This window comes from Onychostoma macrolepis, chromosome 02 (assembly GCF_012432095.1).
Source record: "Onychostoma macrolepis isolate SWU-2019 chromosome 02, ASM1243209v1, whole genome shotgun sequence".
Taxonomy (NCBI): domain Eukaryota; kingdom Metazoa; phylum Chordata; class Actinopteri; order Cypriniformes; family Cyprinidae; genus Onychostoma; species Onychostoma macrolepis.
The window spans coordinates 20,132,822-20,158,773 of NC_081156.1; the positions used below are offsets into that span (position 1 = coordinate 20,132,822).

Below are 25,952 nucleotides of genomic sequence, written 5' to 3' on the forward strand. Positions count from 1 at the left end.
TCATAGCAAAGTTGGTAAAACATCTTGCAAAACTCATGTCTATAATTTTGAATTTAAATGTTTAAATTCCCACTGATAGGTGGATTTAATTGTTTTCTGAGAACCTGTCACAGACCCGAGGGCCAGTGAAAGTAACAAATTTGCTGTTCAGATTCATTTTATCTGAAGAATGTCAAGGCTTAATGAAAGGCCATCAGTCCTTGTCTGGCTCTCTCTGTGTGACCCGCTTCGTAAAGATTTTAATCGTTTGGTTGAAAGACAGTGATTAATGTGCTTTTATGGTTGGATAAGTGATGAATTAATGACTTTTGCCCTCACCCAGGTCATTTTGTAGTCTTGTTCTTTTATGGTCCCCCTATTATATGCAATTTGTGTAAATATCACACACCTTGTTTAATTAGAACTACATTGTTCATTTTACTCAATGCTTTTCTCATTCACTATACTATTCATTTTTTAAACATTTGTTTGTTACATCTATTGATCTAAATTGGATTGAGATTCAGTTGTTTTCAATAAGGAAGTGTCTGTTGTCTGCACATGGGTGTTACGTGTGTAATTTACCTGACATCCTCAGGGAGAACTAGTCCCGTCTTCATAGCGTTTATGACCCTAATAATAATAATTTGTTTTTGTGTGTGTAGAGCATGCAGATGGGCTGTGCTACCGATTGACCGCAGTGTGTCCGACGGTGAAGCCCCAGACTCAAGGTCTGGCTAAAGATGCGTGGGAAATCCCACGAGAGTCACTGCGTCTAGAGCTCAAGCTGGGTCAGGGCTGCTTCGGAGAGGTCTGGATGGGTAAGACAAATGCGAATACAGTGCACTCAAACTCATTCCCTAAAGCACCTGGCACACTTTACCCCACAGCTAACATCTTGTCAAAAATGCTTCAGTTGATAATTTATGGCTAAATACATGGTTACTTGACAAAAATTATGCACAAATTACTAGATGACACATCTTACCCCACTCTCCTGTACTTTTAACTTCATTTATATCTGTTGTTTTCGAAAGTGGTTGCTGTTGATGCGAAAGTGGGTTATTAAGATCCTTTGTCTTTCATCACTGCTCTTAAAGCTTGTCATGCTGCAAGCTCCAGCATGCCTCATCACAGAAAACAATGTCGGGAATTTCACTTATTGTGTATGTTTGTTTCAACATGCGTAATAGGTTCAACGTAACTGATGTGTCATCTGCTGGCAATCAGTGTCATTGCAGTTTAAATTGTTTTCACAAAACTGTCTGTCCTGGACTGGCAAAGTAACATTCTTCACCTGTTTTGTAAGATTTCTTAAAGGGATAGTTTACCTAAAAATTATAATTTCGTAAAAATGTATTCACCCTCAGGCCATCCAGAATGTAGATGTGTTTGTTTCTTCCTCCAAACAGGTCTGGAGAAAATTAGCATTACATCTTTTTATCCCCAGGTACATGGAATGGCACGACTAAAGTAGCTATAAAGACACTGAAGCCGGGCACCATGTCTCCTGAAGCCTTCCTGCAGGAGGCCCAGATCATGAAGAAGCTTCGGCATGACAAGCTGGTGCCCCTGTATGCTGTTGTGTCTGAGGAACCAATTTACATTGTCACTGAGTACATGGGCAAAGGTAGCTTGTTATTACAATATTATTACAATAGTATTACATGTCGTCATATATTTCAATTAGTGTGGTTCATATCCTGTTTTTGATCCGCTTTTAAACACTTCAAATTTTGAAAAAGTGTTTCTCTTTGTGCTTCTGTCTTTTAGGGAGTTTGCTGGACTTCTTGAAGGAGGGTGAGGGCAAGTACCTCAAGCTGCCCCAGCTGGTAGATATGGCTGCCCAGGTAAGAGAAAACCCCAACGACAATCCACTGTTAACCAGCCAGCTTTGTTTTCCTTTTCCACACGCAGTAACACACAGCTGCCCAATCGTTAGCAGAAGTATGTCACAGTGAACCTGGACGAGTGGCATCTCCCAGAGCGGCAGGGTTTCTGTTTCAGCCTCCATCTGGCTGTCATATTTATTTAATATCTGATATGACATCCTGCTGCCTGTGTGTCTCTCCCAGGCACTATGATCCTCATTTCCCGCCTAATGCCTGGAGCACTTAACTGGCACTCCTATGGGGCCACTTCACTTTAATGTGTCTACTCAATTCTGCTCTGTTCGCTTAAAAAGCTTGCTGTTGCTTTCTCACGTTCCTCTTTCCTACTGCGCTCTCTCTCTCTCTCTCTCTCTCTCTCTCCTCCCTCTCCTCCCTGGACTCCCATCGCTGGCTTCAATCTCCCTCTCACATCTCGGCTTGTGAGAGGATGCTTATGAAAACCTTTTGGACCGTTTTGCTGTCTCAGATTGTTTGTTAAATTCCCTTAAGAATTTTCTTCCTGTTTTAATTTTTTTCTTTTAAGCTTGTGTTTAGCAACCTGTTTGCTTGCTGTGTAGATTTTGCCCATAAGCAGCTATATGAATGTTGGTTAAACCATAGCTTTTTAAGCACTGAAACTTCGATCATGTGCCACCTCATCTGAAACCATAAATGCAGCATTTCCGCTCTCTTAATATAGGACTTAAGTCTGACATGTTGGCTTTTGTAAGAGCTTCTGGAGTCTTGATTTCCTGTCATCTTGTCTAGATTGCAGATGGCATGGCCTTCATCGAGAGGATGAACTACATCCACAGAGACCTGAGGGCTGCTAACATCCTGGTGGGAGACAATCTGGTCTGCAAAATCGCTGACTTTGGCCTGGCTAGACTGATTGAAGACAACGAATACACTGCTAGACAAGGTACGTGGACGGAAATGCAATATTAACACATTCGATAATTAGGTCTGAAGCAATAATTACTTAATTGCCTGGTCATGCTTTGTGATATTAGAAATAAATCATGATTATTATCCATATTAATTTCCAGGCACGTACTTCCATACGGCTAAGGGAATTTTAAGTGAATGTAGACTGTTTTTGGCCTCTCTTTCCGGTGCAGTGTTGCGTTATGTGAGCAGTGCATTCTAATGTTATAATATTGTAAAAAAAAAAATTATATTATTATATGACTAAAATAATATTCCACTCAGGTTGTGAATAGAAAGTGGATGAAGATTTTTTTTCTTAATGATATTCTACTCCTGTGCTTTTTATTTTACAAAGAATTAAGGGAAGTTACGTATTTTATTCTATAATTATGATTAATATAAAACCAAAGCGTTGATTTGAAAATGGAAACCTTTTATATGAGTAAAAAGAGGAGATGGTCACACAAAATATACATGGTGAAATATGTAACTCACCATCTTTTGTCGGCAACAATGCTGCTACTGGCAACAAAGCTGTTGTGCTGGAAATTACAAGGCAATCAGCATCTAATCATGCACAATTACCCCACTTACTGTCTGAATCCATCATCTCCCAGAATGCACTGTGATTTTGTAGAGCACCTTGACTTGCCATTACCTTCATAAATGGTGAACGATGATTTTTCCCTGCAGGGAGTCTTGAGTGCCCAAAGGCGTCTGGGCAGTAAAGAAAATGGTACATCACATACTACCTTCTTATGCTTTGTACATACAGCTGTATTTGTAGATGTCTCACTAATGATCTTTAAACATTGATGAATCGGTGTATTTCAGTTTCTCGTATTCCCTGATTTGACACTTCATTGGTTATTATTGATTGACTTATTAATAAACTCACCCGTCACAACACTTTAGATCAGCACATAAACTGCAGACACATTGAGCTTTAATGCTTGTGCAAGAGACAGAGGTTCAAATCCGGCTTGTGTTGTGTGCTGAACCCATGAACACCGCATCAATGGGTTGACATGGCAAAAAAAATTAAAATAAAATGAACCAAGAAGATTAATTGAATTAAGTAATGTGGAGGCCTGCAGGGTGTTTTAAAATGCTGACATTTGCTTTACTTTCGTAAGAGCCATTGACTCTTACTGCAGTAATTTAGAGAATGTGTGTCATTGTTCCTTCAGGAGCCAAGTTTCCCATTAAGTGGACTGCACCAGAAGCAGCGCTGTACGGCCGATTCACCATCAAATCTGACGTCTGGTCCTTTGGTATCCTGCTGACAGAGCTTGTGACCAAGGGCAGAGTGCCATATCCAGGTGAGAAATATTACATTTGATTTAGCTGTAAATAAAAATAATTCTAAAATTAGATAATTACATTTCATATGGTTTTAGGTAGACTTCCATGCATATTTGAAAGTGTAGTTCACACAAAATAAAAAAACATCATCGCCTGCATGTTCTTTAAAACCTGTAAGACTTTGTTTAATCTTTGAAAACAATATTTTTAATGAAACTTGAGCGTTTTCTGCTCCTCCTTTGAAAGTGCATGTAACATGATCCAAGAAGGTCATAAAGAAATCATAAAAGGAATCCATATGAATTGAGTGGTTTAATCCGAGTCTTATAAACAGGTATGATCACTTTATATGATAAAAATAATTAATTTAGGTTTTTATTTACATTTAAACAATGATCAGCACGCGTGCATAGAGCACATCACATATGGTAAACACGGAAGCTCAAACGTGTGTGCGTCATGCACAAGAACAAATGAGGTATGCTTTAGCATGTCACATGTATTTTATATGTGAATAAATACCTAAATTAAATCTGTTCATCATATAAAGCAATTACGTTTCTTCACTGGGAGACTGGGATTGAACTACTTTATTCATGTGGATTCATTTTACAACAACTTTGACCTTTTTGTGTCAGTTTTGCTAACCTGGACTTTCAATGGAGGAACAGAAACATCTTAGGTTTCATTTAAAAAAAAAAAAAAGCATAATTTGAAGATGAACCAAAGTTTAATGGGCTTGAATGACATGGGGGTGAGTAAATGATAACAGAATTCTCATTTTTGGGTGATCTACCCCTTTAATATCATGAACAGCCAGTGAGACACACCTGAACCAGCTAATCATGGTCTTCAGGTTTACTCAAAAAAAAATTACAGGCAGGTGTGTTCAAGCAGGGTTGGGATCCAACAGACCTGCAGGTAGGTAGATCTCCAAAGTGAGAGGTGCAGATTCCACTGTGCCCCCTACTGGAGCAGAGGGGGACTGCTGGGTGTGTTATTACTACTCCGAAGGAGCCATCTGGCTTAGGCAGGCATGAAGGACTGACTGGGCACCAGTTCTTATATGCCACCATCTGTCTGTTCCCTTCCTGCACCCGTCCCTCACACAGCCCAGTCTGTCATTTGTAGTGCTTACCTAAAGCCTCTCACTGATGCTGCACATCACAAACCCAGTTAGGCTTTCATCAATCATTCAATCGTACACTATTAGACTCAGTCCATTATTGATGGGCATCTGCTTCCATGCAGAGCCCTAGAAGAGGCTGGATTAATGCGGCAACTTCGCTCAAGTGCTGGCAGTGTGACTTAGTGGTTAAAGAACTGGGCTGGTTGCCAAAAGCTTGTAGGTTTGAACCCCAGTAATAGAGAGCCTTAAACTATCAGCATTTTAACCTTGAGCAAATGCCCTTTGGATGTTAGTGTACACTGTTTGGCTATACAGGATTGAATTATTTCATAGTGTAAATACTGGAGTCAAAGATAAAGTTTATCATCAGTAATATGACAATGCTTTGCCTTAAAGGGATAGTTCACCCAAAAATGAAAATTCTGTCATTAATTACTCACCCTCATGTTGTTCCAAACCCTTAAGACCTTTGTTCATCTAAGGCCCCGTTTGCACTAGTGCGTTTTTGTTTTAAACCGGCATTTTAGAATGAAAACAATCCCATTACACAATCTAAAATGCATGTCACATGACCAATTCATGCAGGTACAACCATAGATATGTATAGGTAGATTCCCTATTATTTCGATGGCGGATACGTCTGCGTGCTTGGAGCGGTCGAATGGGTACACGGTTTGTTTACACGGTCGTCAAGGATACGCAGTGCGAATGTGGGCAGCCACGCCATCGTTTTCAAAAGTCTCCGTTTTGCTCCGTTTACACTGAAACGCAACCCTGGAGTTTTCAAACTAAAACGGGGTCTGCAGTGTTTTCAAAAGTCTCCGTTTTCGACCTCGTAAACGCTGGAGTAGTGTAAACGATAGGCGTACCTACGGAACACAAATTAAGATATTTTTGATGAAATCCGAGAACTTTCTGACCCTTCATATACAGCAACACAACTGTAATTTTCCCAAGTCCAGAAACGTAGCAAGGAAATCGGTAAAATAGTCCATGTGACATCAGGGGTTCAACCGTAATTTTACCAAACTATGAGAATACTTTTTTGTGCAAAGAAAACAAAAATAACATTCTGTAATGTTCTGATCATGAACGAAGGTCTTACGGGTTTGGAATGACATGAATTAATGACAGAATTTTCGGTAACACTTTATAATAACTGCACGCTATGAATCATTAGGTAAGCATTAGTAAATAGTCAGTTCATCCTTTATAAAGCATTGTCCCAACATTAATAGTCATTAGTAAGCAGTTTATAAATACAGCTATAAATGCCTTGTTCTTGATTTATAAGCATATCTATTACAAAGGAGATTTAAAGGCTCATTTATCTTCCTAACAGAAAAAAACAAACAAACACAACACAGAGGGATACAGAACTGAGAAATATTTATTTCAAGATGAAAAAAAATGAAACTGTACACTTTAATTTTTCTTTTTAATTGTACAGTTGTACGGTTTCCTTTTTGCATCATGAAAAAATATTTCTGTGTTCTGTATCCCTCTGTGTTGTGTTTGTTTAACTTGTCTGTTTGGAAGATAAATGAGCCTTTGTAAATGCTTTACGAGGTATGAATAGTCCTCACTTTAGATGAGCTCACAAAAATAGATGGCTGGCAACTACTAAATGTTTTATAACTACCTGACTTAATCATGAATTACAGCAGGAATATGTGTTAATAAAGCATTTATTAACACACTGAGCAACTATTATCATATGTCTAAATAATAAGATTCATAAATGTACATTTAAATAGTTTATTAATCATTTACTTACACTTTCTAAATGATCTTATGAACCACTGACAACTCCTAAATAACTGGTTTGTAAATAACGTAATAATTTAGAAATTATAAACTGATCATTAATAAAGTATGAAAATACAATTATTAAACATTATAGATATGCTCAAGAACAAAACATTTATAGCTGTATTTATAAACTGCTTACTAATGCCTATTAATGTTGGAACAATGTTTTATAAATGATGAATTGACTATTTACTAATGATTAACTAATGATTCATAGTGTGCAGTTATTATAAAGTGTTACCGAATTTTCATTTTTGGGTGAACTATCACTTTAAGCATTTCCATCAAAGCCACAACAGGAAGTCCAGCAGCTTTTTAACTTAAATTTATTGATTCGAGTTTAGCACACATAAGACTTATTGTTGTGAGTCATTATGCAAGCGAGTGTAAATGAAAGTAGGCTGAGCTCAAAAAGGTCACTCTGTGTTTCTCGCACGCATAAAGAATCCTTCCTCTGAGAGAGCTCTCGGATACAGTCGACCCACTGATTTACACTTCCTGTCCTCTCACGTAGCACCAGACTGTCTGTCCCCTCTGTCCTCAACGCTCCCATCCTCTGTGGGTTCCAAGCGAAGTGTCCGCTGTAATTACACACCCCTCACATCCTGTCTGAGACAGTCTGGCCGCTGAACAGTGGGCGGTTGCACAAACTGACTCGGTATCAACTGTTTTTCAGGCATGGTGAACCGAGAGGTGTTGGAGCAGGTGGAGCGGGGCTACAGGATGCCGTGTCCTCAGGGTTGCCCGGAGTCGCTGCACGAAATGATGCGGCTCTGCTGGAAGAAGGAGCCAGACGAGCGGCCCACTTTCGAATACATCCAGTCCTTCCTGGAGGACTACTTCACCGCCACTGAGCCACAGTACCAGCCCGGAGACAACCTGTAGAGACCTTCTACGGGACCCAGAGACTCACCACCACGTGCTAATAAGCCACCGGGACGGTTCCCAAACCCATTGTGGCACCTCCTCTCTACAGCTCCCCTGCACACTTGTCCTTACAGAGATGTTTTTGTTTCTTTCGTTCTTTCCCCCAGAGTCAAACTTAAAAACTCGATTAGTGCATCTAAACTTGGCTTTCACTGCAGATACAGGCTGTTCTCTGCCTGAGGATGTGTGTGTGGCGGAGTTGACGAGGGTGTGTGTATGAGCGGGTTTGGAGCGGGACCATGTTACGCTCCCTGAGCTCTGCTGGGGTGATTCCCTGCATTGCAGACAGAGGGAGCTGTGAAACAAGTGATGAGCTTAGTGCTGATGGCTGGTTCACAGTTGCACAAAATCAGCTTTCTCTTTTTTTATCTATTTTGTTTTTCCCTCCCTTTTGTCTGTTTTCTTTTTCACCTGAACACTAAATCTTATTGTCTTTTATTATTTTAAAGTTGTTCATTTTTCTTTTTCCCCTTTTTTAATTTTATTTAGTAGTTTGAGTAGTTTATTAAAAGTGACCAATAACTGTGGTTGAATCGGTTGGCGCTACCAGTGACCGTTAGTGCCATTGCTGGGACGGGAAAGTGAAAGTCAAAGAAGGACAGAGAGAATGAGACGCATGAGGGCATTAGCCGTTCTGAATGTATGGGCGCTTGAATTTAAGACATCAATTACAGGGGCAGAATTTGTTTTTCTCTAAAACACTTTTATAACAAATCATGATTTTTAATAAGTACCTTCATTTCAGTTTCAATCAATCTCTATGAGAGCTTGAAATCATATCCTGGGAGATGATTCATATTGGAAGGCCTTCACAAAACATTTCTGACGACTGATCGCCATTTCAGCCAGCTGCTAATTTTCAAGCAAACAGTCATTATTATAAATCGTATTTTTGTCTCGAGGGTAATTAAGCAGAGAGACTTTTGATTAACAAAACACTAGACCTGACCAGTCCAAACATCATTCCTCATGCTGCTGTTGAGACCTGACAGGTCGCAATATCACAACAGCAATGCCGGAGTTGCTTGTTTTACGCACATCAGCACCCACACTGCCAGGTTTGTGTTTTTTGTGCCAACACATTTGTAGTGTTGCCAACCTCTTGGTACCAATTCATTGTTCTCTCATGTACACTCCAATAAATGAACCACATAGATTTATTGATCTTTCACAGATGATTTCATACATAAATATTTCAGTATATTTCAAGAGAGCCATGGTTTTGTCATCTTGACATACGAATGTGAACTTGCTCAAATTATTTCACACAGATGTTTGTTTTTGACCAGGAATCCGAATTACAAAGCCTTTTTAACTCCCATGATGTACCACTTTTGCTGCTGGTGGAGTTGTTACAGTTCCTGTTTAGGCATCACTGTGAAATATTCAGGTACTACAGATTGAGACCGTTTACCAACCAAAGTTTGATGGAGTCAGTAAAATTTGCCTTCCATCCTGAGCGCATTTAAAAAAAAAAGTATGTGATTGATGTTTTCCTTGATCTGTTAAAATGGTACAAGTCTAACGGAGAGGGCAAATTAGACATCACTATTACAGATTCAGTCTTAATGTTTGGTCATGTACTGTCTGTAACGGGTTCATTTCATCCATGACAAGGAATTGAATGCACTTGGGATGAATCAGACCGATATCTTTTGGAGGGCTAATTTGTTGGTTTCTTCTCCCTTTTGTCATGTAGCTTTTCATATATCTATAGAGAGAGGCCTTGCTTTTGTCCTTCCTGTACGTGAGCCCTTTGTCCTAGGGACTTTATAGTCTCGTCCTGTATCCAGGACATCAACTAGACATCTCTCCCATCACCACCTCCTGTTTTACAAGGGCTACAGGCAAGTTTGTGCAAAACTCTGTTATTGATTTTTGTTCTTTGTGTCAAAAAAAGAAAGAAAATACTCTAATGTAAGGTGAGGGTCTCCGCTGCAGAGTTTGATGAGGACGTTTGTTGTGAAACAATGGTTACGATTACTAATCTGAAGAATTTGTACAGTGAAAAATAAAGTTTTACGTAATGCTTTTAACTCCATGTGGGTTATTTGTAAATCATGTGTGCTTGTGTTGTTCAGACTTTTGAATTGGAACTCGAAAATTTAGACATTGGAACTGAGCAGAAACATGGAAACCCTTTTCCACCTGACAGTAAAAAAAAAAAAAAAAAAAAGTGCATAATCTGAATTTGGATCTTGCAATATCAGTGCATATCTCACAACGTGGCTTTATTTCTTATTGCAAGTTTCTCACAATTACATTTTTTACTGAAGACCGAAACAAGGTTCCATGGAAACATGCTCAAGAATTAAATTAAACATTTATAATGCTTTATAGTTTTTAGATTTCCCAGAGTGAACACATAAAGGCCAACTGATGTAATAAACTAAGAAATGGTTTTGCACTAAAAGTGAATTATTTAAGGAGCAATTGTTATACCTGTTTGCAATCACACGGTGACATATACTTTTAATATACTTAAAGTGCATTTCTGACATACTGATGTTTAAGTCGGTTAACACGAGACAAGTTACAAATGCAGCTAACTGGAACCTGTCACATGATAAGACCATAAATAAATAACAATAGTTGCAGTGACTTGATTTTTATACTTAACACAATGCATACAATATAACTAAATACATAACATATAGGATGGTACCAGTGTACCCTGGTTAGTGCTGGGAAGAAAACTGATGACTTGTAGATTATACATCATCATGCCTAAAAAAAAACAAGAACACTGTTAGACTAGTCAGAGATGAGCATTAGATCCACTACCTACCTTTTATGACATTTTAATTTGGAGTTAGTTTAGGTCATTTTAAAATATTAACCCTGTAGAGCCTGACATAGTCAGATTTTTAAAAATGCTTTGAGGCTTTAAACAAATCTTTTTGCTACATAAGGATTTTATGGGCCATATAGTATGATGAGTATATTCAGGGGCCCAAACTGAGCAAAATTATGTAATTTGGTGTAGCTGTTGTTATAAGTGGGCAAAAAGTAAGATTAAATTCTAATAGCTTGTAATGTAAATCAGTTAGATTTTTATAACTGCATAACAGATTGCTTGGAACAAATTCACAGAAGTATCAGTCGTCATATCTGCCAATATTATGGCTTCGTAAATGATATTTATATACTTAATACTATAATCGGTGATCTGTTATTTAATTTTGGTGGATTAGGATTTTAATACAGAACAATGATGAGAGATGTACAAAAAAAACGTTCCTCAAGAGCCTGTTGTACGACTGATACATACATTTTAACACTATTTGTCTTTATATTATGTATAGAAAATAAGTTGATTCAGCCCAGTAAATGATTATATTGAAATATTAATAAAATATAAAATTTCTTAAATGTACTTTATAGAAATCATCAAAGATTTTTTGACAAACATTTTTACAGTTATACTCACAGACCTTTTTCTTGCTAAAAAGGTATGAGCTATCAACAGGTTTTTCATCAGTGTTTTTGTCATTTTGAATATTTCAGAGCCCTTAAAAATTCATGTATCAAATATGATGCTGCAAACTTGATAGGGTTAATAATTGAAATACTTTTAAGTCAGTCGCCCTAGTGGCTCCCTGAGTCCCTGGTTGAGAACCCCTGATTTATGTGATTAAACTGTGTGCTGATGAGTGTGAACAATTCTGACCTGTTTCATGATGTGACTAATTGGAAAGTGTCTCACCTGGCCATCTGCTTGTACATGCCCAGAGCCTCCTGTGCCACATACTGGATGAAGGCGGTATCCTGCAGCCTGAGACCCGCAGGAATGGTCAGGGTGAGAGTGGGAGAGTTGAGAATATTCACTTCTACTGTAGTGTCTGCTGCTGGGGTGTTGTCGCCCTCCTCAGTCTGTGCCACCACCTTGTTTTTTTGGGATCAGTAAATTTAGTATCTGATTTTTCGACTAAATCTACCACCACTGTTGCTTTATTTTTCACCTACTGAATCATTTCCATATTCGTGTAGCATAGTATTTCAATGAATACCATGGTGCTACCATGCTACATATCCAAAATAGCACAGTATGACAAAAAATACAATGATATTTTCTTGGTATTGTCTCACCGTGGCAATGCTGAAGATGCTCTCAGGAGTGGTGGTGTTATTGGCGAGCTCAGTCACCCAACCAAAGTCAGAGGCCATGTTGCTGAGCCAGCTGATAGTATCATCCGTGTGACGCTGCACGATGCCCAGCACCTCCTCGTACTGCTGATTGGACGCTTCCAACAGCTGAGAGGCTTCATCCAACTCGATGTGTAGTTCTCTTACATATGGGCATTCTGTGAATCAAACAATAAGTACTTGAAATGATCAGTATCACTGGTAAGAGTTTTCTAAAGGGACAGTTTACCCAAAAATTTAAATTCTGTCTTCATTTATTCAATCTCATGTTGTTCCAAACCTGTATGACTTCAATTTTTCCATGGAACACAATAATAATAGAGAAGTTCTGGAGCCTGTACGATGGTGAGGAGAACAGCTTGTTCTTCTGAGTAAATTTTTTAAAGAATCTGTTTGATCAGTTTCACTAACCAGCCTGATTTATACTTCAATGAATCAGAATGATCAGTTTCTCAATATCAACTCACTCACTCTCATCTGGTAGTTAACAGTAAATAGTCAGTAAATAATGTCTTAATAAACAATGACTTTGGTATATTCCTCACACTTCTGAAGAACTGGAATATAGTGAGTACAGGATTTTCCCTTTTTTGTGTTCCATTAATTCAGGTTTGAAACAACATTTTCATTTTTGGGTGAACTGTCCAAATAACTAATCAATGTGAGTGTGAGCTCTTACCGGTAAACAAGGTTCCCTGGCAGGCCTCACACTTGCTCTGCAGCTGCCAGCACTCTGAGGACTGTCTGCGCAGATCTCTGCACAGTCTCTTGTTCTGCAGAAACTGAGGGAAGAGTTTCTTCTCTGGAGTGAATACAGACACATGTAGAGAGAGTTAAGGCATGATTCAAACCAAGAGCGATAACTATATTAGCATTCACGCGATAACTTTCTGTTCAAGAGCACACTGCAGTTATGTTGTCTGCTTCTTTAAAAGCTCAAGCTCTTTAAAATCAGGTGGATTCCAATTGGCCGCCAATGCTTTATCATTCATCAACTAGGGTATTGTTGTGAGAACCCCAATAACTCTTGGCCCCCTGTAGCTACTCTTTCCCCCACTAGCTACACCCATCTGTCAATGTGTTTATCAATCATCATCTGGATAAAATATCTTTGAAAGTGATTCCACATTGTTTCCCTGTGTCACAGTTGGAATTGTGGCCTGAGCTATTCTATTCTATTAGCGTGAAGGCTCGTTTTTACACCCCTACAAAATAAACAATAACTAATAAACAACCACAACACCGGACGATGAGGTTCTGTTTATTAAATGATTCATCTGCCGCTTTAAATGCTTGAATCTTGTAGATTCTGATTGGTATAGTTATTGTGGACAGTGTGAACGGGCCTGAAGTATAATAATGATAAGCATATTAGCGTCAGAAATGATGGATGGTAATGTTTCACTTGTTCTAAGCGCAGGCTTTAGATTTGGCTGTTTATGTTTTCATAGTTTATCATCAGCCAGAAAACATCTTTCTGAATGGGCTTGTACAGGCGTATTCTTGCATTAAAGTAATAGTGAACCCATAATTCTGTCAATATTTACTTTTTATTTTGTCATTGTGAAAACTGACAGCCCCTATTCTTTCATCGTATTACAAAGAATGGCTGGATTATTATGTATGCACCTTTTGTGTTCCACAGAATTATGTCATTGGTTTTGAAACAACATGTGTGCGAGTAAATGTTGACAGAATTTTTGGTTGCACTTTATTTTACAGTATGTGTACTTACGTGTACTTACCTAAGAAAGTACTGGTAATATAAGGTAACTACATGGGATAGAGTTAGGTTTAGGGGTAGGTTCAGGGTTATTACCTAGTTATAATATTTACTTTAACAAGTACATCGTATCGTACTTGAGGGACAGACTGTAAAATAAAGTGCTACCGAATTTTCATTTTTGGCTAAACACACATTTGTTAGGATAAAGCACCTTTCTCCTCCTCTGTCTTCTCCATAGCATCATGAATGTCACTGAAGGCTTGTGTGACTACGGCCCCAAACTCCTCCAACACACTTTTGCCAAAGTCAAAGAAGGACTCCAACACATCTTCCAGTCCCACACCCTCCAGAAAGGCAGAATCCAGAGCTTTGTTGGCAGGCTTGAGCACCAGCTCGCTCTCTTTATCCTCCTGAAGCTCAGGGCTGAAAGCCCTTCTTAGGGCCTGGTCCAGCTCATGGTGGAAGTGGGATACCAGCACAACACTGCGATTGACCAGGGTTCCCACTTTGGTGAGCAGGTTGCTGAAGGAGTCCTCCATTCTCACCACCTCCAGGTCAGGATTCTCTGCGCTCTGGTTCAGCACAACCTCATCCTGAGTATCACGAGGGCCAAAGCGAGAGCTAAGCCTTTGGAAGAAGTTCTGTAGCTGTGGAGAACAGAAAAATACATGATACAACTTTGGTATTTTGATTCAATTTATAGCTATCAAATAGTTTCAAAACACAGCATTTGAATGGCAAAGGTGTATGAGAATTCTGTACTTTATTGGTGACGGTGGCAAATCCACGGCGGCAGGTGTTGGTATAGAAGTTCTTACAGGTGTCCTCAAGACAAGGACGACATTCCTCCCAGGAGGACTTTAGAGACTCCTTACACTGCTGTTCGGCTTCGTTCAGCTTCTTTTCTATGTCCTGTGCGATCTCTGCTGCCCCCTGATGGTGCAAGAAGCCAATGACAAGTTTCGGACATTTTATCAAAATGGTACTTCATTTTGTTATGTTTATAATTTTTTGTTTAACACAACTAGAAAGACTGTTTATTTTGGTTTGAAAAAATCCCACTTAGATATTCACTGACTTTTTTCTTCTCTCCACTGTGCCTGAGGGACTTCATGAGGTTTGCATGTTTCTCTTCGTTCCTGGCCATCAACTCCTTCATTTGTTTGATCCCAAACAGTGCTTTGGTGACCTCCTGATCCACCAGCTTCTCCCCTTCCAGAGACAGGCCTGAAAGACCATCATGTGTCAGGTCATCTACATGTCATTAGGTTGTTCCCTGGTTTTATGTATTAATTTGAGCAAATAGTCATGACATTCATCTCTTAGGCTATAGGATGTACTCACGTTTGAGAGTGTTGGCTGATATTGGAGGCAGGGCAGGATCAGGGGCACAAAGAAAGGCCCCCAGAGACGCCAGTAAACCAGAGAGAAGATCAACGCCCTCATCCTCAGCAACTTCAAAGGAATAACAAAACCTGTTTAAGAAGCAAGTAGGTGCTTTAGAGACTTTCATAAAATAGTCGCAATTAATTTTTTTGAAAGGCTTTATAATATGCAATACACGATAATAATACATCTTGTCTCTCGTTTTTTGTCCCCATTCAGTCTCAGAGTTTTGATCATGAGAAAGATGGAGCAGTAACAGCTGTGAGTAACCACTGAGTGGCACTACAACTTCACTGAAAATTCACGGTTCAAAGAAATTCAGTGTTTTTTACCCTTCAGGAAACTTATAGTCAGTATATGTCGCTCTTTAGTCCGTCTGGTCAGTTTGTGTTAGTATCTTAGTATCTAATCCAATTTTAAGTTTGCTTCCAGATACTTCCACTGAGAACTGAGGCCCAATTCTCTAGATTCTAGAGAAGCTTCTAGAGTCTCTAGAGTCTAGAAGCTTCTTTCTTGGATTAAGGAGGTGGAATATGGGATATATTAAGCACTTTAAGAAGTTGCAGAATGTGGCTTCATATTATAGAACCAAACAAGTCTTGTGACTATCTACCCCAAACCCTACATTTGGTGTTTTTTTTAGAAATATAAGGTGTTATTTTAAGAGGCAACACTGTAAAAAGTGATAAGTTGACTTAACTTGAAAAAATTGAGGAAACCCGTTGCCTTAAAATTTTAAAGTAAATGATAATTAAAAAAAATAAGTTAATTGAATTGTCAAGTTCACTTAACTTTTTTTATTATTATTATTATTATGTACTTAATAATTTTAAGGCAACGGGTTTCCTCGATTTTTTTAAGTTAAGTCAACTTATCACTTTTTACGGTGGAGGCATTCTAGAATATTCTAGAAATACCACCAGAGGTGCACAAGTTCACCAGCTTTACTCCATTACCATCTGTTGTCTTAAATGAACACAACAGAGCCACCACATTTGGCAGGTCCAAGTCAAAAGCTAGTGTTGTAAAGCTGTCACATCATATGTCTGAGTGCTGGTAAAACGATCAGTACATCATTTTCTGCAATTGATATTTGTGGCCAAGTTTGTTACCCAATAGTGTCTGCATTAGTCAAAATGAGGATTGCTTTTAAATCACTGCTTAAGTAATTAACAACTAAATGCCACAGATAACTTCATTTAGTATAAACTTAGCTCTGTGATGACATCCTAAATTGATTGCTTATATTTTTTATTGATCTGTTTGTTTTTAGATCATCATTAGATCAGTGACATCTCAACATGGCAAATCACGTTTAGCATATTTGATTTCCGTCCACAATAAAATAAACTGTGTGATCATAAGTAATCATACAGTACTGTCCAATTAAACATCTCAGGATCTTTACAAAGTATACAATAATATTATTAACATAAATAAACCATGATCATATTTCACTGTGTATTATGAGAGATAATTCAACAGAGCAATCTAACAGTATATAAAAATCAAAGGATAGGAACTCACCAGAAAATTCCTACTGAAGTCTGACTCTTCAGTGTGATTAATGCTGTTTTCTGCAGAGGGAAGGTGTGTTGTTTATCTTTACCTGAACACTTCTATTTATACTAAGCAGAACCAGAGACGATCCAATTAAAGCATTTAAAGGTTATGACCCTCCAAGATGTAACTAGCTTTTGTTTAGCTGTTCTCATTACCTAGCTACACATATTACAATTTACAACATTTACAAACATGCAGCATTTTTATATCAGCACAATGATGCTATCTGAAATTTGTATTTATTAACATGGTGCACTTTTTTTAATGATTTTGAAAAAATCTTCTCACCGAGGCTGCATTTTTCAAATTTAAAAATACATTAAAACCAGTACTATTGTGATTATAATATTGATTTTTTTTTCTGTTTTCTATTTTAGTATATTTTAAAATGTAATTTATTCCTGTGATGTAAAGCTGAATTTTCAGCAGCCGTTACTCCAGTCTTCTGTGTCACATGGTCCTTCAGAAATCGTGCTGATTTGGTGCTTAAGAAACATTTCTTCTCATTATCAATGTTGAAAACTGATGAATATTTCTGTGAAAATTGTGATCCAGTACTTTTTCAGCTTTTGATGAATAGGCAGTTTAAAACAAAATCATTTATTATTATTATTTAATGTCCTTGCTGAATAAAAGTATAAATAAAAAGCAAACTATTGAATGGAAGTGTTTGCTAATTGTGTTATGGCATTTTTATAGTTTATTTATTTTTTAGAACAAAGGTAAATTTGGGTAAAGGTCAATTTTAGGTAAAGAAAAATATAGCAAAGGTAAATTTGATAAGTTTAACGATGTACTCCAACTTTATTATAAAGCACCTAATAAAACAACTAAGTTGACCACAGTGCTGTACAATAAGATCAATAGAAGAGAATAATAACAAATAATAAATAACCATGAAAAAAAAAATCAACCTTGCATATATAACGAAGCAGAAATTGGTAACAAAGACATGGTGTAGGCCCACATTCCCCTCACGTTTCTCATTAGCGCACCATGTCCTTGTAAAAGTGCCCTCTCTTCAGGGCTTGTGACCCTGAAAATAGTATTTTCTAACCTCTAATGAGAAACAGCAATATGGGCCACTGGTATGTCCATCTCTGCTAAGTCTAAACACACCTGTTTCTCATAACCCTATCTGGACCTGTCGCGCTCATCTAGTGCCAAAGACCTGGTGGTTGGCACGCCGAGGGTGAATTACTGGATCTGAGAGCACGGAAACCTCAGAATACATATAAACAGTAACGACAGAACATGCTATGAAAACATTGCTTTAGTATAAAACGATACAGACCCTCTTCCTTATGAAAATGTACCATGAAAAGTTGCCAGATTTTTACCATATTGGATGTCCTTCAAATGCTGTAAGCTTTCAGAATCATTTTGTTTCATTTTCGTAGCAACAGTAGCAACTATGGTATTTTGGTGGAAACTATGGTTACCATGGTAAAGTTTGAAAGTAAAGTGTCATTCCAAAGGTAAATAAAAATGGATAAGGCACCTGCTCTGGCACAAAAGCTTCCGATACTTAAGAGGGCACGTAAAGTCGGTTTAGAGCCCAGCAGCGCAGCTTTAATACGTTAGAGTTGTTTTTTTTGCGTTAGCACTTAGCCTCGTTAAGTTGGAAAAACATTTCTGACCAGTGTGGTGCTAGACTTGTGTGGTGCAGCGGATCACACGATTCTGAACAATCCAGCGGGATGTCAAATAATTAATCACGGATCCCTGTGGCAAAAGGATTTAGAGAGAAATGCAAAGAAAGAACAAAATGAGCTGTGTGCTTATTAAACCCAAAGGGAGCGGAACAATTGTGCAAGCAATTTTGAGCAACAGTCAACACACGCAAAGGACTTTTCACTTGGCAGTCCTGGGATTCAGAGCCAATACACTGGCATACCTAAGCCATTTATTTGAAAAATACCACCATAATTGATTAAGAAAGAGATTCAGTAACACTTTATATGAAGCATATATAAAAACCTATATTATCATGTTAATGTTGTTGTCATATAACACATGACATTTGGTGTTGGACATGTGTTTTATTAAATTAAACACATGATCAACATGATATTTTTGAACGCATGATGATCTTTTGTAATGGAGAATATTGTCACATTATAAGGGAGAAACTATCAAAATGGAACTTGTATTTAACAGCCTATAATAAGCTTTTCAGTCTAACTTTAAATTAAAAATGATGTAGCATCATTTAGGAAACAAATACTATAATAAATAATTATATAATGTAATTATAGCCTATCGTTGTGTAATTATATAAAGCTTAAAGGGATAGATCACCTAAAAATGAAAATTGTCATCATTTACACCCCCCACCACTTGTTACAAACCTGCATGAGTTTATTTATTCTGTTGAACAAAGAATGTTGTAACCAAACAGTTGATGGTAGCCATTGACTTTCATAGTATTTTCCCATATTATGGAAGTCAATGGCTACTGTTATATGCCATCAGGTTCTCTCTGTCCCTTTAAAACACATGACAACATCTTGCAGTGAAATTTTACTTTGTTCACTTGTTTATCCACCAACTACAGAGAAACATGATATTGGTATTTTAATTTTGAGAAAAAAATATGCAAAGTAATTTGAATTTAAGAGGGTTGTGAATTAGATATTTGAAATCAACTCACAAAACCACTGAAAACACTGATTTTTGTAATTGAACTTTGGCTCAAAACTTTGTAGTTACTGATATATTACTTTCATTTGTCACAACTCCAGTCCTCACTTTATATACATTGTTCTTATATGTGACCCTGGACCACAATACCAGTCATAAGGGTCAATTTTTCAAAATTGAGTTTTATACATCATCTGAAAGCTGAATAAATAGCTTTCCATTGATGTATGGTTTGTTAGGATCAGACAATATTTGGCTAAGATACAACTATTCGAAAATCTGGAATCCGAGGGTGCAAAAAAATCAAAATATTGAGAAAATCGCCTTTAAAGTTGTCCAGATGAAGTTCTTAACGATGCATATTACTAATAAAAAATTACGTTTTGATATATTTACAGTAGGAAATTTACAAAATATCTTCATGGAACATGATCTTCACTTAATGTCCTGATGATTTTTGGCATAAAAGAAAAATAATTTTGACCTATACAATGTATTTTTGGGTATTGCTACAAATATACCCCAGCGACTTAAGACTGGTTTTGTGGTCCAGGGTCTCATATTCTACAAGCCTAGAGGACAAGCATAAATGTGTTAATAAAGACTTTTTATGCTTAAAGGTTGGCCCATGCTACACTTTAACCCATGTTAAGCCATCATAACAGTGGTGAAGAACAGTGCAGAGTATGAAGGTATTTGGGTGAACACACAGTAGTAGTAGTGTTTTCTATACAGTTTCTTTACAGATTAAGATTTAACAGCACTCCAAACTCAACAAAAACTAACTCGTGCAACGTGTAAGACCCTCCCATGTGCCGAGAGGAAGTTTAACTCCAGATGCAGCGCTGTACATTCAGAGTTTCAGAGAAGAGGAGGCTGCTGCTGCTTTTCACCTGGTTTTCCTTTAAGAGATTCAGTTCATGTAGAAAACAAGTGGACTAACAGACACCCTACGGACTCCCAATTTCTCTCTGGCTCTCGGGTTGCAGCCAAAAGGCAGAAGAGGAGGCATCCTCACTCACCTCAAGTGAATTTCCATCGCGAACACGTTCTCATGGAGAGAGAGAAAAAGTTTGCGTCTTGAGCTGAAGTTTGTTGCCTACGACTTATTAAACATCGTGTCCACGAGTTTTTCCTTTTGTTGTATTATTTTTTTATATCAGTCGCAGGGATTGAGGGGGTGATAAACATTCTACGCATGTTTCAGGTGGAATATTCGCATCTGTGCGAATAACTTCAGTGTGGAGGTGCGCGAGCGCGATTCTTGAGTCCGCGCTATTGTCATGAGATTGATGTGAACTTTTGGCTCGTGACGGAACGGTGTACCTCAGTTTTACCACAATGAAGGGTAAGTTGCATTTCAAATTATCCGCTGTTTACATATTTTTAGTGCACTGTCTTTTTAAGAGAAGTCTCTTGAGTCTGTCCACGCGTTTCACTCTTCAGTTTTTCTGCTTTTCGTTCTTTCTTTCTCTTGTGAGAGGAATGTGTGTTACTCCAGTGCACGAAACATCTGGTTGCGATTAACTGCTCGTAGTGTCTAAGGTTGGCGGATTGTTTGGCTGAACTGTTATAAGACAGCTGAATAGAAGGATCTACACACAACCTTGTGTTGCTGACCCGGCCATTGTGTGGGATGTTAAGTGACATTGCTCCCTTTATCTTAAAAAAAAACAAAAACACGTGGCCACGTTACAAATGAAACATCTGGCGGGGTGTGAAGATGTTTCTCTAAGGGTTGAAGAACTTGTGAAATCTCATTTCTGCAAAGTTTCTATTAAATCTGACAGACTTTAAAGTGTTAATATTCAGTTAAATACGTGTTTGGATTCATAATTTTTAATTAAAGGCGCAGTCGTTTTTGTCTATTAAAAGTTTTACGCAGAAATAAATTAACAGAACTTTTGATAAATATTAAAAAATAAATGTTAATATTATGTTGATATTAGAGAAATGTGCACTGACATGAGATGAATCCTCCAGATATATCAGTCTTCTAGAAACATCTTTTTCTTTTTTTTCTTTTTTATTCTGCATGAAGAGGGTCCACCCTCATGGATGCAGCCATATTGAGATAAAACGGAACAAAAGATAAACAAACAGCTTCATTGTTAATCCTCAGCACCAACAAAAATGTTTCATCCAGGCCAAGTGTAAACTCTAAAACTGCTATACTATTTGGATGAATAACAAAAACTTAATGAGTGCAGCTTTAAAAGTGTCATGTGCTCTTAATTGTAAGTTACAGTAATTTGTGCTGTGGAAATAAAGGGTCAGGATTATATAATTAAAAATGAAAAGGTCTTCTGTATTTTCAGAGGTTCTTGAAACTTGGGTGTTCTACGAGCCAAGATGTTTTCCATCTCAGTTGCACACCAGAATTTAAACGTGTGACTCAGAGAGCCACTTACAGTAAAAACAACCCCCGCATCTCCCCATCCTGGCTCATTTTGCATGTCCAATGGCCAGATGTTTTGACAAACACCAAGCCTTCACATCACATTTTTTTGCCTTATGAGTTATGCAACATTGAACTTCTTCTCATTTTTAACCAGAAGGCTGCCATCTAGTGGAAGTTTCAATGTAAATATTATGTGAGTTCATATTGAGCTAAAAAAAGCAATACATGCATGTAGCCTCCTTATGCATGAAAACTGACTTTAAAAATCTTGCTTAATTGGAAGTGCAGTTTTAATGCAACTGGAACTGAATGCAGGGCAATAATAATAATAAAAAAAATACATGAAAAAAAAATCACTTCTTAATGTGTATATCTAAAAACAGGAAGTTGTATTTGTTGTCACTGTTGGTGTCAAAAGGTGGATTACTGTGGGTTGCCTGGATTTTGGACTTCAGACAAGTAAAATAACTCATCTTTTGGTTAGATAAATTAAATGATAAATGTTACTTTCACTTTGAAGTGAATGCGCTGATCTCCGATCTGCCTAAATGCGTCTATGTTTGCGCGAATCATTCGTGATCCTGCTTCATCTACAGAAGAAGTGAGTATAAGGGTTTTTATGAATCTTTGCAAATCGCCTTAATAACTGCTAGTTAGCCATTTTTGCGGCTGAAGTTCACAGTACTGCTCGTCATCCCACAGAAGAGAGGGGCGGGGTCAGCAGAGCTCATTAGCATTTAAAGCAACATGGACTATGATGGCTTGCTAAAAACAGAGCTGATTTTGACAGGTTTAAAAAGGTGTTTTTTACACTACCATTGAGAAATTTTAACCAAAGTATGTAATAGACTTTTAATTAAGACCATAAACAGGGTTGGTGCGTAATGGAATACATGTAACGGCGTCACGTAATCAGGATACAAAAATCCTGGGAATACTATCAGGATTACATTTGTTTAATTTAAAATGAAATAAATTTGTATTTTGACATAACTGCTGCTTCATCATACAGTAGTTCCTGATTCTGTTGACACATGTTGACTCACGTGAGCCACCTGCTGGTGCGTGCGCAAATAATATCCATCTACAATTATTCTCCTCAAATGCAGGATGAGATGCTGCTACAGTTAATTAATTACGATGCTTCCTGCTGGGGAAAACATTTTCATGTCTGGAAATTTGAACATTTGTAGGTACGACTAGCATGGAAATCTTCATGTTAGCTAAAATTTTGTGTTTGTTAGTGATTTAAAATTTCATGGTGTGCACGACTGCAGTTGGGAACAATGAGCTGGAAAATGTAGAAATTAACACAGTCCCCACACCCTGGAACAGTCAATGAAATAAAGAAAGATCATAGCATTTCACATAAATTTTGACATGTAGGCTTATTTTAAAATAAACTAATATGTATATGGTATAATTTTTTTTAATGTTGTGTATAAACTATATTTATTTTTACTTGTATGTTTGAAATATTTAAAAAATAATAATAAAATAAAACTGTAATACTAAACTGTATAGCCACTAGATGTCTGTATAGCCTTTTATATAAATATAGACTATATATACGGCCTGCAATATCTAGATGGTGAAACAAGACACGATTTTTAATAGTTTCAAATAGTTTTTACTATTGTTTTTATTAGTTTTAATTTTAAAGTCATAGTTAAATAAAAGTACTTAGATATTGCTTTTTTGACTTTATTTACATATGTAACTTGAAGTAATCCAAAAGTAATCAGATTACATTACTTTTATATTGTGGTACTTGGATTACGTTACTGAATACTTTTTAATTAAGTAATTTGTAACTGTAACGGAATACATTTTAAAAGTAACCCTCCCAACCCTGACCTAAAGAATCGCATCAACTTGAATAAAATGGGAATCTGATGACCCCTTTAAAAAACAAAACTTAATAAGGGTGTTTAGACCACACACTGTGAATTGTTGTTCCCCTGAGTAATGGTCATCCGGAGTCTTCTGTGATACTCCTCCATGCATAACATTTTTAACCTTTGAAAGTTTTATTTCAAGCAATATTTCTTTTACAATGTCAAGTTTCTGACCGTGGCTTTGTAAAAATGTTGTTTTTTGGGTGTGTGGGAGCTTTGTTCCTTTGCATTTCCCAGAGTTTTGGTGTTATTTTCAGCTAAAATACTGAAATAGCTGTCAGCATCGGTCTACAATTCTTTGTCCCAAGCTGTTTGTTCCCTGGTTTTCCACTCTGAGGTTTCTACGGGTTGTGTGTCTGTCCAGTTGGATGGCTGGACTTGAGGTCACACTCTGTGGGGTTTCTAACAGACTGTTCCCCCACCCACCTGCGGTTTTGACTCTAGTTTAGTATCAGAGTGAGGGGGAGTGGGCTCCAACTACAGAAACATGTGTTCGTTCTTTATTTTCTCTGGCCTTGGACAATGACACATAAAACCGCCTGGAGTCACCCCTCTCCTTTCCCATGAGCATGGTAGCCACATGAGAGAGCGCTCCAGGACAGGAAGAGGAAGTAGAGGATGGTATCATTTAGTTAACTCATGAATGGACCATCCTTGCCAATGTTATTTCAGCAGTCAGATGCAGACCACATGCTTTTTATCAATTCCAAAGCTGATGTTATGTGTTTGCTTGTTTATGTTATTTTTCTCAGCATAATATACTGACCTTGTTTCTGAGGAAGCATGAATATTGTCATATTTATTTGGTGTTATGACATTTCAGAGCGTGTTGTCTGTGCCTAACAATGTGTAATATATTACAATATTTTACTAATATATAGCAAGGATGTATTGAACTGATCAAAAGTGACATTAAAGACATTTATAATGTTTCAAATGAATGCTTTTTTTTTTTTTACTTTCTATTCATCAAAGAATCCTGAAAAATATGTATTATGGTTTCTACAGAAATATTGGCAGCACAACTCTTTTCAACATTTATAATAAAAAAAGAAATGTTGCTTGAGCACCAAATCAGCATATTAGAATGATTTCTGAAGGATCATGTGACTGGAGAAATTATGCTAAAAATTTAGCTTTGAAATCACAGCAATAAATTACATTTTAAAATATATTCAAATAGAAAGCAGTTATTTTAAATACTAAAAATATTTCACAATTTTACTGTTTTTGCTGTACTTTAGATCAAATAAATGCAGGCTTGGTGAGCAGAAGAGACTTATTTAAAAAACATAAACAATTTTACCGTTCAAAAACTTTTGACTGGTTGTTTGTGTGTGTGTTTGAATCATATAGAATATACATTCTATTAATGAATATTATTTTAGGTCATTATTTGATTAACAGGCCTGCAGCACTTGCTATACTGATTTCATTGTCATTTGTTACTTTTGCAGACGACTTCACCGATGAAGAGGAAGTGCAGTCTTTTGGCTACAAAAGGTTTGGTAAGTCTATTGCAGTGCCTGATGAATTCGCAGTCAGTTCATAATCAATATAGATGTGCTTCATTGTTTTCTAAATTCTTCTGCATTTGTTAGCTTGGACGTATTTTTAGTGTTTGAAAGGTGCATTGGATTCTAAATTATAGTCAGGAAAGCTGATTATAAGTTACACAAGGTCATGCCCTGGTGTGCACCGCAGTTGTTTTCCCCTCTAAACATGTGCTATTATCATTAGCCCATCAGACGTATGTTTTAGTGCCTCAGTTCCTTCTCTGCCTTTTTATCTTGCAATTTTGTATTTGATCATGCTAAACGTGTTTGAATGGTTTGCCTTTTTCGTTTACAGTCCCATATTTTACATTCTTGGTGACTGTCAATATTGAATATTTAATTGTTCTTGCCCATTTCCTCTACTTTTACATTCAGATTACTTTTGCAGTAATCAACAGTCACATAAATTCACTTTAAAATACTAATAATTTTTTTTAACACTGTTAAAAAATCTAATCTCAAAATGAATATACATTTTTTTTCATACTGTATATTATGTTTTGGTGCATAAATTCATGTATAACATTTAAAACATCAGATTCAATTTATTTAGACAAAACTTTTAATATCAGACTTTTTGGTTAACATGGAAACATTTATCAAGAATTTTAATATCAGTGCATCCCTAGTTGTATTGAAAACTCCACTCACACATTCCATGGTGACAGGTGATATGTATG

At 37.2% G+C, this 25,952-nt stretch overlaps 3 protein-coding genes across 3 annotated transcripts in view; 2 read left to right on the forward strand and 1 right to left on the reverse strand.

Annotated features, from left to right (window-relative positions):
- yes1 (YES proto-oncogene 1, Src family tyrosine kinase) overlaps positions 1 to 9,989 on the forward strand; it is a 33,011-nt gene extending 23,022 nt beyond the window's left edge. The window contains exons 7-12 of the mRNA XM_058746961.1: positions 645 to 800; positions 1,430 to 1,609; positions 1,753 to 1,829; positions 2,619 to 2,772; positions 3,971 to 4,102; positions 7,703 to 9,989. Of these exons, the coding sequence (XP_058602944.1) occupies positions 645 to 800; positions 1,430 to 1,609; positions 1,753 to 1,829; positions 2,619 to 2,772; positions 3,971 to 4,102; positions 7,703 to 7,911 (908 nt within the window). The 3' untranslated portion in view covers positions 7,912 to 9,989. The remainder of the gene's footprint in view (positions 1 to 644; positions 801 to 1,429; positions 1,610 to 1,752; positions 1,830 to 2,618; positions 2,773 to 3,970; positions 4,103 to 7,702) is intronic.
- clul1 (clusterin-like 1 (retinal)) lies at positions 8,004 to 18,268 on the reverse strand. The gene is given in 11 exon segments (XM_058746973.1): positions 8,004 to 10,680; positions 11,660 to 11,838; positions 12,043 to 12,257; positions 12,779 to 12,901; positions 14,037 to 14,472; positions 14,588 to 14,758; positions 14,904 to 15,052; positions 15,170 to 15,244; positions 15,247 to 15,280; positions 16,739 to 16,788; positions 18,115 to 18,268. Coding segments are annotated over 11 exon segments (1,500 nt in total). The 5' UTR covers positions 18,167 to 18,268; the 3' UTR covers positions 8,004 to 10,664.
- A 2,004-nt stretch (positions 18,269 to 20,272) lies between these two features.
- Positions 20,273 to 25,952, forward strand: part of LOC131552399 (collectin-12-like) — a 57,961-nt gene continuing 52,281 nt past the window's right edge. The window contains exons 1-2 of the mRNA XM_058796170.1: positions 20,273 to 20,765; positions 25,174 to 25,224. Coding sequence (XP_058652153.1) covers positions 20,759 to 20,765; positions 25,174 to 25,224 — 58 coding nt within the window. The 5' untranslated portion in view covers positions 20,273 to 20,758. The remainder of the gene's footprint in view (positions 20,766 to 25,173; positions 25,225 to 25,952) is intronic.